The sequence below is a fragment of the Lactuca serriola genome, chromosome 1 (assembly GCF_051521515.1).
Source record: "Lactuca serriola cultivar US96UC23 chromosome 1, Lser_US96UC23_V15, whole genome shotgun sequence".
NCBI lineage: Eukaryota > Viridiplantae > Streptophyta > Magnoliopsida > Asterales > Asteraceae > Lactuca > Lactuca serriola.
The window spans coordinates 27,549,186-27,565,586 of record NC_136408.1 but is presented as its reverse complement, the minus strand read 5'-3'; the positions used below and the strand labels follow the sequence as shown (position 1 = coordinate 27,565,586).

Sequence of the window (16,401 nt, the reverse complement as noted above, 5' to 3'; positions counted from 1 at the left end):
GTTTCAATGATTAATACATAACACAAATAACAATATTTAAGATCAAAGTTGATGAATAAAGATTTCAAAAGTCAAAAGTGGACAATTATTATGGGCCGAAAGAAGTATTTTATAGTATATGTTACAAAGCTAAACCATAGTTATCCTATAAAGTTGAGTGAAATCTAAGTATCTAAATGATATGACCATTAATATATCGCCATATAGTCCACCTTTCCTCCAACTATACATATGAAATAATAACTAAATACATAAAGATGTCATTTAAACCAATTAATTATATAAAAATAAATACATACTTTATTTAAAAATAAATCGTGTGATTGCTACAATTCTTTATAAGAAATAATAATAATAATAATAATAATGTGGTGATAGGATATAGGTAATGGTTTGATGGTATGTGTCGGCCAGGTTTGGGCTTATCTTGAAAGCCGAATAAAAACCAACGTAGCGGGCGTGCCGACTCGACAACATACACCTCCGTTAGCAGCCAACGCACACTTTACTTGTCTTCTTTTGTTAAATCCGTCATCTTCTTCTATAAATACACAATCATTCTTCCCCAAATTCACTTTCACCAATCGCTCCGCCACCGCCACACATGGAGGTAGAAGGCGGCTGTTCATCATCTAAGAGAAAGGAGATTCACTCGATTGAAACCAACAAACCCTACAGAGGAATCAGGATGAGGAAGTGGGGGAAGTGGGTTGCCGAGATTCGAGAACCCAATAAACGTTCTCGTATCTGGCTTGGTTCTTACTCCTCCCCCGTCGCTGCCGCCCGTGCCTACGACACCGCCGTTTTTTACCTCCGTGGCCCATCGGCACGTCTTAATTTCCCTGATTCAATCGGAGACGACGGTGACCTACATGACCTCTCCTCCGCTTCGATTAGAAAGAAGGCGACTGAGGTCGGAGCTAAGGTGGACGCTCTCCAGAATCAGCACGGAGGTACCCACCACCACTCGCCGTCAACCGGAGGACTTTCGGGTCGCGTCTGTTTAAACACGGATTTGAATGAGTACCCGAGTCCAGAATCTTCCGACGAGAATTAACGGTGAGATAACGACAAATGTCATTTGTTCACATGGGGTTGACGGCGTTAATTTCGGAGGGATATATCGTCTTTTTTCTTTTTTTAAATATTATTTGGTGGGTTGGGTGTAGATTATGTAGGTGGATAGATGGAGAATCCGAAGGGATTATATGTTTTATTATCTGAAAATATTGTTTTTATTTTTCCTAAATTATGCAAAAAAAAAAAACCCGAAAGAGGTTTATTATTTATTGTTTTTCTTATTTCAGTTTTCCTTTTTTAGTAAGAATCATTGGACAAATATTATTTAGTTTTTTATTAATTTCGAGATGTGATAGATGAAGATGACATTGTGAATTGTCTTATAGACTAAAACCACAAGACTATGAAATGTCTATCTTAGACCTTCTTCAATAATTTATTTTCTAGTGTATTATTATTAATTTTTTTAATTGATATTCAAAAATATATTTTAGTGAAATCTATGATAAAAACTTAGGTTAGTTTTATTATTTTAACAGAAAAACGTTGATTATCTAATTTTATGATGTCATACTTTATTGAAAAAAATAAGCACTGTTTTGTTATATTGAACAAAATATTGAATAATTGAAACTTTTTTTTTTCAAAAAATAAAAGTTTTAATTAAACCATTGAGACATTATGGAGTTTGGTTTGTTCACATTTTGTTTCTCTTTTTATATTAATCAATATACTATCGAACTTGTTGTTTGTGTTCACCATAATCTTTTTGATAAGCTATTACATGTGATAGCCGGTTAAAAAGCTTATGGTATACAAACAAGAAGTTTCATGGTAGATTTTATTGGATAAAGAAAAAGGAAAGGGGTCATGTGTGAACAAACTCTGACATTTCATTTTCCAATTACTTATTTACAGAAAACCACACATCATCTATTGCTTATATTAAGACAAAACTGTAAATTTGGTCCTTATGGTTTGTAAAAAACTTTGGATAGGGTCCAAAAAGTTTTCGACTTGCATGGAAGGTCCAAAATCAAAACTTTTCCATGGTTTTGGTCCTAAAAAACTTAAAAAGACTTTTATGCCCTTCTTAATTTATTTCTTACATTTTTATACTTGTTTTAATATTATTTTAATTAAAAAATAAAAAAAGCTTATTTATCCTACCCCCACCCTACCGGTGTCTCATCTCTTCCCATTCATTCTCTCTCTCTCTCTCTCTCTCTCTCTCTCTCTCTCTCTCTCTCTCTCTTTAGAATCGAAGCTCCAAAGAACTACAACTGCAAAAATAATAATAATAATCGGAGCCTTTTTCTTGTTCTGAATCAAATCGACATGTGCAAGTATGAAGTTTGATTCACTAGCAACCCACAAAAATATCAACCCCTTCTTCTCTTTTTTTTTCCTGATCTGCAGCTTTGAGAAAAGGAAAGAAGATGAACAGCTCTAGAGATGGTGATCTTGTGGTTGTAGGAAGTGGGGCCTAGAAAAGCTGGTGATGTTTTTCTGATGGGTATGAAACCTGTGAATAGAGGTTGTTGGCGGTGGTTTACGGTGACAAATTGATGTTTTTTCCCTCTCACAGAAATCACACAAGTGTGTGTGTGTTCATCTGCGAAACTCATCGCCTGCTTCTTCTTTTGTGGGTTTTTAGTGAACCACACGAGCTAGTAGAGTCATAGCTTCTGATACAAAGAAAAACAACGGCGAATTGATGGTCGGATTATTGGATCAGATTCAAGATCTCAAAACAAATTCTCATATTCAAGATCCTAGAAACGATTCTTGATGATGGCTCTCATTCTCCATTTTCATATTTCAATTTTTGTTAACTGTGAATTTTCATAGAATATGAATTTATGTTCAATCTAGACATGTTATTCTTCTGAATTCTGGGGTTGTAGCATTCTGAATTGTTTCTACTATTGTGGGTTTCATTTGATTTTTGTATACTTTAAATGGGTGTTGAAAGGACTTTTTTGGAATTCATAATCAAAGTGGGTTTTGGGGGAGAACAAATCATTAAATCATTACAGTGAAGATGAGGAGGAAGAAGATGGTTGTAGAGAGAGAGAGAGAGAGAGAGAGAGCGGGGGGGGGGGGGGGGGGAGAGAATGGGTGGGGGTTACCGGTGAAGTCATAGTGTTGGGTGGGGTAGTATTTTATTTTTTTATTATTTTATAAATATTTAAATACTTAAGTTAATAAAGAAAATAGAAAAAACAAATGAAAAGGGTAAAATAGTCTTTTCAAATTGTTAAAGGACCAAAACCAAAGGAAATTCTTGATTTTGGACCATCCATGCAAGTTAAAAACTTTTTGGACCTTATCCAAAGTTTTCTAAATACCACAGGGACCAATTTTATAGTTTTGTCTTATATTAATGACTTTATAAGATTTATTATTGCTTCTCTTTAAAACATAACCCACAAAGAACATTATTTATACATGTACAACTTTTTATTGCACTTGCATATTTATTAGAGGAATCTTGATATCTGCATTTCACGACTATATTTACATTTCCAAACAAATGATTTATCGTATCATGGATTCTGGACAAGTCTATTAACGAATGGAATCACAAATGCTATGATTTTTTAGTTTATTTGGATATAAGATCGAGTTCATGGGATAAGATACAACATCAATATGTATAGAATCATGCAACTTTTACAGACACAACATCATAATGTACCGTGATCTAAACGTTTATGCTAATAAAGATACTTCTTATATGTAGTAATATCCTTTTGTAGGGGGTTGTTGACAACTAACCACAGTAAGCATAACATAGACCATGTTTTGACCAAGCTACAATTTCAAAACGCCCTTCATATATGTTATTGTCTTTTAGAAGGTTGCAGTCTTTAATATTTTTGTAGCTGTAATTTCATTTAACTTTTTAGGGAAAATGACTCAGGAAGGTAACTAACTGTTGAGTTTGTTCACATACCGGTCAAAAGGGTTATGGTGATCGCAAACAACAAGTTCAATGATATATTAGGTAAAAAAAAAAGTAAATATATCAAATTTGAACAAACTCAAGAGTTGGTTAGCCTTATGAGTCATTATCCCTATCGAGATTTCACATTAATTTGTCTTTTATTGACCATTCAATATACACATTATTTGATAATCAATATATTTTGGTTATATTTCCATTACTTCATAAATATATTTTAATTTAATGTAATTTATGATTTACTAATTAAATATTTTGTAATAAATATTTAATTACATTTTATTTGTGAAATATAAAACTATAATGATTATATAGTTTTGTTTTTCTTTTTATAATTTTGACGTAATATTTTGTTTGTACTAATGTATAAAATTTTCCAAACGAACGACATATGATAGTATAATTTTTGAAATAATATATTTTAATATTACTCAAAATTAAAATACGATGAAAAAACGACTAATCGAATAAAAAAGGATTTATAGAATATTTTAGATAAATATGGATAAATTAGTTAATTTTTTACAAAAATTATGAGATTATGATAATTATTGAAAGAATTGTTTAGAGGTTAAAATCAGTGGAATGATTATTTAATAATAATTCTATTTCTAAGTAACTTTGGAAATGCTTTTGCTACCATTGTCATGATATTATTCATTTTCTTCTTATTTAGGAAAATTGACTTATTAAGTTAATTAACTTTTGAGTTTGTTCGCATTTAGGTAATTTTTTTGTACACATATAGTTAATGAAGTTCTTGGAAATGTTCACACAACTAGGTAACGAAGTTGTTGGAAAACATTATGATCGACTATCTTAATAAAAATAGATATTGATTTATCATGATAATTATATTTTCTTTGTGTTTATATTTGTGTAATTTCTGTTTTTTTTTGTACACATCTAGGTAACAAATTTATTGAAAGTGTTCACATATGGTCATTATGATTGGATATAACCTATTACACATGTTCATAATGGTTATATTTGAACATTTCCAACAAATTTGTTACCTAAATTTGTATAAAAACAAAATAGTTACCCAAATGTAAGTCAATTTCTCTTTTATTTATTTATTTGCATAGAAAAGTTTAAACTATTACTATATTTTTCCATTAAAATTACATTCATACGGTAGAGATAAAAGAACAAAATATAAAAAGAAAAAAAAATGAAGAAGTGTTTATCATGATGGAAGTTCATCATGATTTTACGATGAAAGAAATAAAAGAAGGGGATGATGTTCACTATAGTCCACGATAGTTTTGATGGACTCGCTACAAGTACAATGAACAAATTCTCATCTTTTAAACTAATTGATAAATAAATAGTAAAAATATATTTTTACTAAACAAACTTTCTAATGTATTAAAATGATTATGAAACGAGTTTTCTAATGTATTAAAATGATTATACCCCTAGACTGATGTCTTGTTCTCGATTTTTTTTAAGGAACGAAATAATATGAAATTTGCATTTTTAAGGGGTTTTTTTTATCTAAAAGGAAGAAGAAATAATAATAATAAAGTGTCATCTTCCAAGTTTCATTTAAAAAGATTAAAAAAAAATAATAAACGAAAGAAAATAAAATTAAACATTTTCCCCTCAAAATCTATTCATTAAAAAAAGAGATGATTGGAAAGGAAAATTTCACTCCATTTTTTCCTTCCCTTTGATTCTATTTTTCTTTTTCTACCCTTGAGTTTTAAACCTGAGAACAAGATGTAACTAATAAATAAAATTTTCTACACTTCAGTTTTAAACCTGAGAATAAATTTAACTAATAAATAAATAGCAAAATTATATTTTATACAAAACAGAATTTTTAATTTATTAAAATAAACAATTGAATTTTTTGTTAATAAAAACTTATTACTTTTATGATATTTTTTGAATAAAATATTGTAGTAGTTGATTATTTTCAGCGTCAAAGACAATGATTTTTAAAAAACAAAAATATTTTTGTCTATTTATGATATTAATCATATTTTATGTTGAATCCACGTCATCAATAGTATATGGAATTGATGGTAAAATGTCTTTAGTGTTTACAAGAAATTGTTAAAATTTATTTTACAAAGTAATATATATTAAATATAATTTTTATAGGCCAAAGTTACACGTTCGTAATAGGATCTTCTGTTTTCCCCTTTCTTATTAAGAATCAATAATGCAACTTCTTGTTTTTATAGTTATTTGCCAAAAATACGATGCTGAAACTTCTAATTTTTTTAGTTATTTCCAAAAAAGAAAATGTTGAATTCATTTTCTTATACGATATCAAAGTTTATAAAAAAAATACTTATGTAAACTGTTTCGATCAGTGTCATGTTGCACATGTTTTAGCATCATAAAGGAAGCATGTTCGGTACTGATTTGGAACCTTCGTTATAAAATTTTATTTATGATTTATAATAACTTTATGGATTTATGTTGTAGGTTTTCTGCAAATAAAAAACTCTTCTTTTATGTTAAACAATTCGAAAAAACATTTTACATATTTTTTTATTTCAAAAATATTCGGTGCATTAAAAAGTTGTTATGTACGATATGGTTTTAAAGGTCCATTAAAAAGATTAAAAAAATTGTACCTCACGCTGCAAAGTAGCGTACTAGTAATTTATCACGTGGTATAGGTTATACAATCCAGTATAAATATTATTGTTTTCTTTAAAAGATATTCAATATTTATATAATTTTAATTTGATTGGGGAGAATTAATCATAAATTGATTTAAGATCAGAGGGCCAATCATGAAACATAGTTTAGTTCAAAATTCAGCCGACTCTTTGTTTGATGAGTTTGGTAAGGATTGACAATAAACTCAAAAATATGATTATAAAAGCTACTAATTTTATCACTTTAAGGTCCTAACGCGTGCCATCAATTCCACGAGCTACTCACGTGCTCGTCCCACTACCGGCAACAATTACACAACATTATAGCATTACTTTTAATTAAAATATTGCATATATTTATCATTAGGTTATAACCCTTAAAAATCATGATTGTTATTTTTTTTATAATTATAGGCAAAATATTAAAATAGAATATGAACAAAAAATAATGTGCAACTTTAATTGTAAGAAAACATGAAATAATGTGAAGTTCTATAAATTACAAAAATATATTTTCAAAGTACATTGCTATAAGTTGTAAAATTGTATTAATTAAAAAAGGACAACAATAAAAATAACATTATTGTTATTAGCCAAAATAACTATATTTTATTAAAAAAAATAATAGAGGTAAAATGTTTGTTTACTTTCTATGTGTATACAAAAAGAGTAGTTTCATGGGCAAAATAGAAAGAGCATTGTATATTCATAGGCGAAACAAAAAATAGCCTTGTAGTTTCATGGAAAAAAAAATAACATTGTACTTTGTAAGGTTAAGATGCTATTTGTAAACTGAAACTACAATTATGAAATGGTATTTAAAAAGTACAATGCTTAAATAAGAATAATGTGAAAGTAAGACATTGACACTTGTTACTTTGACAAATACATAAGTTCACGAGTTGAACACACTATGTAAATAATCAAGCAAATGGTAAAATAAGTAATTATAAAGTATCGATAATCAAACTAAATGTAGCATAAATTAAATCAGATACAGAAAGTACTATGTTGCTATTGTATTTAAACATATAAAAAATGTTTTAATGTTCTTATAATTTTTCCTCATTAGACACTATATTTTGAAAAATAACCCAAAACTTTGACTAATTTTTGAATTCACAGTTATTCTTTTAATTTTGAATATGTTTCTGAAATGTTTTTTCGTTCAATAGCAGCCTAAATTAAAGCAATGTAAACTCATATGATTTTTCATTTAATAGCATCATACTTCATATTTATGTCATATTATGTGTATGTTTGTTGTAAATAAAAGTATGTTGGTATAAATTGTCTAATTTTAATACTCATAGTGACATAAGATGAAATTTTAGTCATTACTCTACATATATAAAGAATATATAAAGAACACGCCTTTATATTCTTATTTCTATGGAATTATAGTTAGGGAATCAATAGAGATATAAGCACTATATCCCTTATGTAGAGCACCTTCTTATTATTGTTTTTAGTTTCAAAAATCTACACAATAAACCTTTTACATCACTAAAGAGATTAGTCAAAATTAGAGTGAAAAAGATGTTAATCTTGCATAGTCCAGTTTGTACATCCTAAGTAGAATTCTAAATTAAAAAAATGAACTTATAAACAATTACCATTTCCATATTTTGGTAAACAAAGAATCAAGCCATTGTAGCATTAGAAACTTTTGAAGTTAGAAGTCAAATTATCTTATTCATTTGGTTTTGAATCGTTTGCTGGGAATCACGTATCTCTTCCAAAAAAATCATTGTATTAATCCTTTACCGACATTTGGTTTTGAATCATGATTTGGAATCAAGTAAAAAATATTAAATTAAATTTTTTTTACAGAAGTTTTATATTTTGTTTTCTTATTAAAGCATTCCACTTTGTGAGTAGAATGATATATAGGTAGCGTTTGAAAGTATAATGTATGTGTGTCTATTTCTATGTATATTTGGGGTTATGTGTATATGTGCTCCTGTGTATGTATGATTGTATATATGTGTATTGGTCTAATAAAAGTAAGAACTGAAAGTATGATACTATAAAAGAATAATGAGTATAGAAGCTACTGGTTATAACATTTCTGCTACATGCATATATTCTGCAATAAACATAAAAGAACAAACTTCAAAGTGGAAATTGTTTAGGATATGAAAAATAGAAAACAATCAAGCTATAGTGCATGGCCTGAAATGGTTAATGAGCACATCTTTGATCTTCCACTGATAATAAATACAAACTGAAAACATAGATTAACTCGACATAATTATGAAATTGCTAAAACTAATGAAATTCTATCTATAGTTTATATATTATTCAAAATAACATATAAAGGGGACTATACATTTCTATTTCTTTCTTAAACCATGTTTCTTTAAGAACATGTAGCCAATCAAACCATAAAGGTAAACTATTTATTGCCTTAACTACAATCATATCTTGAAAAGAAATAATATTAATAAAAAAAAAGAATGGTATTTACCTCTCTCATAGGTGTAACGCCCGTAGATCCGGACTAGTCAATTTAGAGACGATAAACGTCAAAAATGACTTTTTAATAGAAGAGTGTTTAAAATAAATAATCTTAACTAAGTTGTAGTATATGTTACAAGGATTCCATACATATAAAGAACGCCGAAATCCGAGTTATAACGAAGAACTTATGACCTATCGAAGTTTCGCGACAGAATCGGCACGACATGGCGCGACGTAAATAGTGAATTTACGTTAGAGCGATATTTGGCCGTATCGATCTAAAGGAAAGTCATAGAGTTTGTTAAACCGAGAGTGTGCATAAAAAGAACGTCCAAATCTGACTTCGTATGAGGAAGTTATGATTTTTCTAAATTTCAGCTTAGTAGTATGCAGTCCGAAGTTCGGATTTGAGATCGAGTGATTTCTAGCTGAAACAATCTAAACGAGAATCAAAGATCTTGTCGATAGTAGTGCAACGGTAAAAAGACAGACGAAAACGGACGTCAGATGAAAAAGTTAGGAATTTCTAACGAAGTTTTCCTGTCCCGGCCTACTAAAAATAATATAATAAAAATAAAAGTCAAAATTAGCCGACGGATTCTAAACGAAAGTGGTAGATCATAATCTCACCTACGCGTGGATATAAAGAACGTCGAAAACGGAGATCGTACACGAAAATTACGGAAGTTCAAAGATTGGGCACGAACTTCGAGGCTGGGCTGGAGGGGAACACCATGCGTTCCTTCAGGGAACGCACCGCGTTCGGGGCACAGTGTCAGTGGTCCAATCCGAAGTTCGTAAGCAGTGACGTATGTGGGAACGCCCTGCGTTCCCCTAGGGAACGCCTTGCGTTCGAGGCCAACTTCAACCACTACAAAAAGGAAGCTAGGCTTCTGAATTTTGTTGCTCCTTTCTTCTCTTTCACTTCGTATTACATCGTTTTACGTGAAAATTATACCCCAAAGCCTCGATATCATCCCGAGACCCGAAGCAAGTCCCGAAGCCCCGAGGATCCCGAGAAGTAAAGTTTCCCGAGCCGAAACTCTGCCCACGAGAAGCCGGTTTTTGTGAAGATCTCCCGGTTTCACCAAAGAAATACTACTCTTAGAGCCGTAGTGTTGCCCGATCATCTTTTGATCAAGTGAATGTGTAGTCCCTTTCATAAACAAGATTTTAATACAAGTATTGTTTGAATGTATTAAGTATATGTTTTGGGTGAGTGTATAGTCGCTTTCTTGTAACACGTAAATACGAAGTATTTGCTATGAAATACGTGCTATGTGTTTATATATTATTTGTCTATTTTAGATGGGCATAGAATTGATGTTTTATACAGGTGTTAAATGATTTAAACTGTGTAAGTATTTGTATCTACGAAAATGTTGGGTAGAACATGGGTAGATGGGATAGTTGGTGACTATGGAGTTAGCACCTATTGTATAAATCTTGGCGACGATGTGACTTTGTGCCTATTTGATGAACCTTGGCGACTATGGAGTTAGCGCATGTTAAGTGAACCTTGGTGACTATGGAGTTAGCGCCGGTTAAGTGAACCTTGGTGACTATGGAGTTAGCGCCGGTTAAGTGAACCTTGGTGACTATGGAGTTAGCGCCAGTTAAGTGAACCTTGGTGATTATGGAGTTAGCGTCTGTTACATAAACCTTGGTGACTATCGATTTAGCGCCTGATAGTTATGGATTTAGTACCTAATAAATAAACTTTGGCAGCAATGGACTTCATGCCAATTCCTTAGGTAAATCCTTAGGAATGAATGAATGAAGGATAGTTGATTCTTAGGGTGAAACCTTAAGAAATAAAGAAGATAATGGGGATGGGTAATTGGGTTGATTGTTTGATGATTAAATATCATAATTATATTACTGTGGGTTGAAAACCCTATATGCTCACCAGGCGCCCAAGCCTGACCCACTCAGTTTTCTTTGCATTACAGGTAATGGCACAGGAGTTAAGTTGGTAGACTTGACAAGAGATTTTGGATTATAGATCAGTAGTTATAAATAACTGTTGTAAGGTCTATTTTATATTGTTTATGCTTTTGGTCTGTATCGGAACATGACATCTCGAGATTTTGTTATTTAATGAAAATACATTTCTTTAAAGAAATGATTTGATAAATTTTTATCATATTTTGTTTTGGGAACAAATTCCGCAACAGTTTTTTTTAAACGATTACTCTGATTTTAAAAACAAAGCATAAACAAATTGGTCTTTTCTGGCCGTGAAATTGGGGATGTCACAATTGGCTAGTAACATGTATTGGAGTCGACTTTCATGTGTGAATTAACTTGCCTCAAGGCTCGACTGTTTGAGCATTAAAGGTGGATGCGATAGAAAATATATGTTAAATCCATAAGAAATCTCAACTTTATGATAACGATGAATAAAATTTATACATCATATATATCGTTGCTTTTAGGACCATTAACAACCACATGGACTAATGTTTCTTGTTTTGGAGAAGGTTTGTTTACATAGGTTTCTTGTAAAATTGATTACTATTAAACGCCCTGTAGCACCTGGTTCCCGGTACGTATTTCTTGTAATTTAAAATTCTTAATTCTTGCATTTTTGCCTTGGACTCAACGAGTTGAAGGACCAACTCGTCGAGTAGGAGCGAGATGAGATGCGGGGTCCGAGCCTTGGACTCGACGAGTCGGTCTCCCAACTCGGCGAGTAGGACCTGTTTGGGCAAAAACCCTAACCCGAGTATTGTCACCCTATTTAAGCACATTAACTCGTCCCCTTGTCCTTAACACTTCCAGAGAGTTGTAGTGAGAGTCCCTAGTCCCCCATATTGTGCTTGTGAGTGAGTTCTTGCTTGGTGAAGGGAATTGGAGCTTAGAAGAAGAAAAGAAGAGATTGAAGAGTGCAAGAGAGGGAGTAGATCCGAAATCTACATTGGGAGAAGTTTCCATTTAGGTAGTAAAGCCTCTACCTTGATCTTTAGTTCATTAGATACCATTTTGTCCCAATTTGGTGGTTTTCAAGCCCTAAAACACCAAACTCCATGTGTTTGTGCTTAATGATCCGAAAGGACTTCAGATCTAGACCTTATGGACGTGTTAGAAGCATAAAGTTGTTGTGGTTGAAGTGATTGAGGACCCCATGGAGTGCATGACCTCTTAAAGAGCTTGGAATTGCATTTTTGAGCTTATAGGGCCATGCATGCACGTAAAGTTTGCAACTTTACGTGTTAGGCATGCCCTAAGAACATAGATCTGTGGTTTTGAAGAGTTGCATGTCTCTGATTTGGCTCATATGGGAAATGGGTCAAGGGACTCGGCAAGTCCCAAAGTGGAACTCGGCGAGTTCTATGAATATGGCCTTAGACTCGGCAAGTTGGATGAACAACTCGGCGAGTCCTATGAAGATTGCCTGGTACTCGACGAGTTGTTCTTCAAACTCGGTGAGTTGTATGAACTGTTACTGTGTACGAAGGGTTTAAGTGTCAGAAGTCCAGCCCTTCGTGTTTGCATGTAGAATTAGCAATCTAACGTGTTCCGATAGTCCCAAAAACCCAAATTATCATGAAGGATGTTTGGATGAGGATATGGAAGCGAGTGGGAAGTCTGCTCGCATGGACTCGGCGAGTCGAATCGCGAGTCGATCCTATCGTCCCGAGTAGTGAGTTAAGGACGACTTAGTGAGTGGGAAGAAGGGACTTGTAGAGTGGGACCGGGTTAGTGGGAGAAGGACTCGACGAGTCGGTGCCATGACTCGGCGAGTCCAGTCAACTGGAAGTTGACCTTGACCAAGGAGTTGACCTTGGACTAAGGGTGGGTCAGTCATATGACCTAATGGTATGTATGAGAGGCTAATCTATGTTTATGATTTATAGCCGGAGGATTTCCGATTCAGCAATCAGGCGCTTAGCAAACAGACATCAGCAGCTACTTTCGAGGTGAGTTACCTTCCAGTAGCGGTGGGTCTACGGCCACAATGCTGGCCCAACAGTAGGAGTTGTATGATAGATGATTATCTCTGTGATATTCATCTAGGGTTGCTACTACCTGTGTTATGTTTATGTGCTAGTATGATATGATGCTATGTGATATGTGTTATGTGGTAGCAGTAGGGGGTGAAATAGTCCCCAGTATCCGGTCGTAAGGACCGAAGGGGAGGCCAGCACCCAGATATGCTAGGCAGTATCTGGTCGTAAGGGCCAAAGGGGAGACTAGCACCCAGATATGCTAGTCAGTATCCGGTCGTAAGGGCCGAAGGGGAGACTAGCACCCAGATATGCTAGTCAGTATCCAGTCGTAAGGGCCGAAGGGGAGACTAGCACCCAGATATGCAAGTCAGTATCCGATCGTGAGGACCGAAGGGGAGGCCAACACCCAGATATGCTAGGCAGTATTCGGTCGAGAGGACCGAAGGGGTAGGTCGGGCACCCAGATATGCTCGGCAGTATATGTATGTTATGTGATTATATGATATGTGGTACAATGGGGGAACTCACTAAGCTTCGTGCTTACAGTTTTCAGTTTTGGTTTCAGGTACCTCTTCTGCGAAGGGGAAGGAGCTGGCGCGGTAGCGGCACATCACATACACGCTTTGCATTCCGCACTATGAGATCCTCCTGGGAATTTGTACTCTGACGTTATTATGTTTTATAAAATGTTTTTCAAGACATGCGATAAGTTTTATGAAATGATATGATTGGTGAACGTTTTAATTCTAATGTTTGCTAAGTATATGTTTTAAAAATGAAATTTTTGGCTCGTATTTTTGGGATGTTACACGCCCACTTCAATCTACTCCTCTAAAGATGGTCAGGGGTTAGTGCTCTGTAACTTGGTTACCATGTCTTACCTTTAAAAACCATTAAATAAATAAACAAGTGAAATCATGATACACGACCCATAGTGTTAATGAGCATCCAAAATAATTAACTTAAAATCCAAAAAGGATAATCTAGATATATTCATTAACCATGAGTAGCACAACCATAATCCTTACACTCTCATGCACTTCAATATTTATAAAATTAAATGCAAATGCTAAGTGATTAAGCTTTCTTTGTTCATTCATGATCCTAGGCCAACCAGACTTCCATAATCCAAAAAAAAAGTCATAAATAATAAAACTTACTAAGTGGCAGAGCAAGAAGAGAAGTTCTAGAGATATGACCAAAATCTATCCATTCTTTGGGATGCATAATGGAAAACAGAGAATACATTAATATCCTGTTCCACGTAACTAAAATTCCTCATGGATTCCAAAAAGAACAAAAAGTAAAAATCATTGTATTACTTTTAAAAGAATGTTTTCGTCTAAAAAATTAGAAGAAAAGCCAATATGATTCACAAACCTTATATCAAATCACCAGTTAATACAATATTCCAATTTGAAATTAACAATTACCAACCTTCAACCAAAGAATCTTCAGGTGTAGTACGCTCAGGTCCAACCAAACTTATGTTCAATGATCCTATTTAAGAGGACACAAAAAATGCACAAATTGGACCTGTTAGAAATTACTCAACAAAATATAAGTTACATGTGGAAAGGGGATATTGAAGTGTGATAATCAAAATTACAAATCACAAGTTGCACAAATCGTCAAAAGAACCAAAATCACATGATCATTGATCAAATTTAATACAACTGTTTAAACCATAAAGTAGATCTAACCCACCACATTGCTTAGCATGAAGGTAATCTCCAAGCTGATACCTACCGTCCCAACAATAAAGAGAGAAACAAAAATTTCAAATTGCAAAACAAAAAAACATAAAAAATACTGATTAAACGATCCAAGTGAAATGATTTAACCTAAATATTCCCCTCTCCTAATAAAAATATCACCCAAATATGCTTATCAGAGATCGAACTAATGACATGATTGGGAATAGACCTATAATTCTACTTGATCCTTGTTATTCAAATCATATTAAGCATTAGTGGGTTGACATACAAATTAAAAATTGTAATTAGGCTAATACATACCAAAAAAAGGAGGCCCGAAGATGCAGATCCCCTTAAAAATTGTAATTCCATGGATATCGCTACCATAATAGATTCATTGAAAGCTGAACATAGAAAATGAAACTTTACGGTCTTAATACTCTTCAAATGAAACTGTATTAGAAGAAATCGAGAGGGTTGCAACAAAGAATTGGGATAAATAAAGCATCAAAGATGGATTAAATCCTCGTATAATTTCTTTTGATTTTCTTCAACAAACAAAAGCAAGATTAAATAGGAAAAATAATAAAAGAAAAAAAATAGAAAAGCAAAGAGAGTGAGACATTGCATGTACAGTTTGAATTTTATGAGAATGAATGTATATATGAAGTCGAGATAACGTGTACTCAATTTTGAATAAGATTTGATTCCTAATTTTTTGGGATTGGGTTGAATATACAGATAATTTCAGAGTAAAAACGAAACTGAATTTTGAAGGCAATAAAATCGGCTTATCATTTGTTTAGGCGGGAAGAAAGAAAATGAGGGCTTAGAAAGATGACAGGTGGCAAATACAGGGTCTAGAAAAATGTCATGTGACACCTTAAAGAGGTTTTTATTAGGAAGAGAGATTTCAACAATTACACAACATTATAACATTACTTTGAGTCTAAGTTTTTTTCCCTCCTGGCTCCTACCATTTGTAGGATGAGTTTCTTTGACCGAAAAGTCAAACCAAAATAGAAACTAGTCAGATGTGACATCCTCATTTTCACGGCCAGAAAAGAGCGATTGTGTTTATGCTTTATGAAAATCAGAGTACCTATTTTAATAAAAATGTTGCGGAATTTGTTCCCATAAAAACACGATAAATACGTTATCAAAGCATTTCCGAAGAAACGTATTTTATTCATTTTAAAACATTTGGGATGGCATCGTCAATACAGAAACATAAGCATAAACAAAACTTACATTCATTTACACTAGTGATCTATATCTCCTTAATCTCTCAGTGTAATGTAGCTTCATATCGACACCTCTGATATAAATAAACCGAGTGGGTCAGGTTGGGAAACCTGGTGAGTACATAGGGTTTTCAACCCACAATAATATAATTATTATGTTTTAACAATCAAACAATCAACCCGATTACCCATCCCCATTATCTTCTTTAGTCTTAAGGATCTACCCTAAGAATCAGCTATTCCTCGTTCATTCATTCCTAAGGATCATCCTAAGGAATCGGCACAAAGTCCATCGTTGCCACGGTTTACACAACAAGTACTAAGTCTGCATAGTCGCCAGGGTTTAGGCATCAAGTCTGCATGATCACCAGGGTTTAGGTATCAAGTATGCATGATCACCAGGGTTTAGGCATCAAGTATGCATGATCACCAGGG

General features: G+C 33.0%; 1 protein-coding gene across 1 annotated transcript; it reads left to right on the top strand.

The window, feature by feature from the left end:
* Positions 1–432: 432 nt before the first annotated feature.
* Positions 433–1,289, top strand: LOC145079114 (ethylene-responsive transcription factor ERF010-like). The gene has a single exon (XM_079023093.1). The coding sequence runs from the start codon at positions 605–607 to the stop codon at positions 1,055–1,057; it is 453 nt and encodes a 150-aa protein (XP_078879219.1). The 5' UTR covers positions 433–604; the 3' UTR covers positions 1,058–1,289.
* Positions 1,290–16,401: the final 15,112 nt, after the last annotated feature.

Coding starts and splice junctions, on each gene's coding strand:
- LOC145079114 (XM_079023093.1), top strand. CDS start 605: ATGGAGGTAGAAGGCGGCTGTTCATCATCTAAGAGAAAGGAGATTCAC.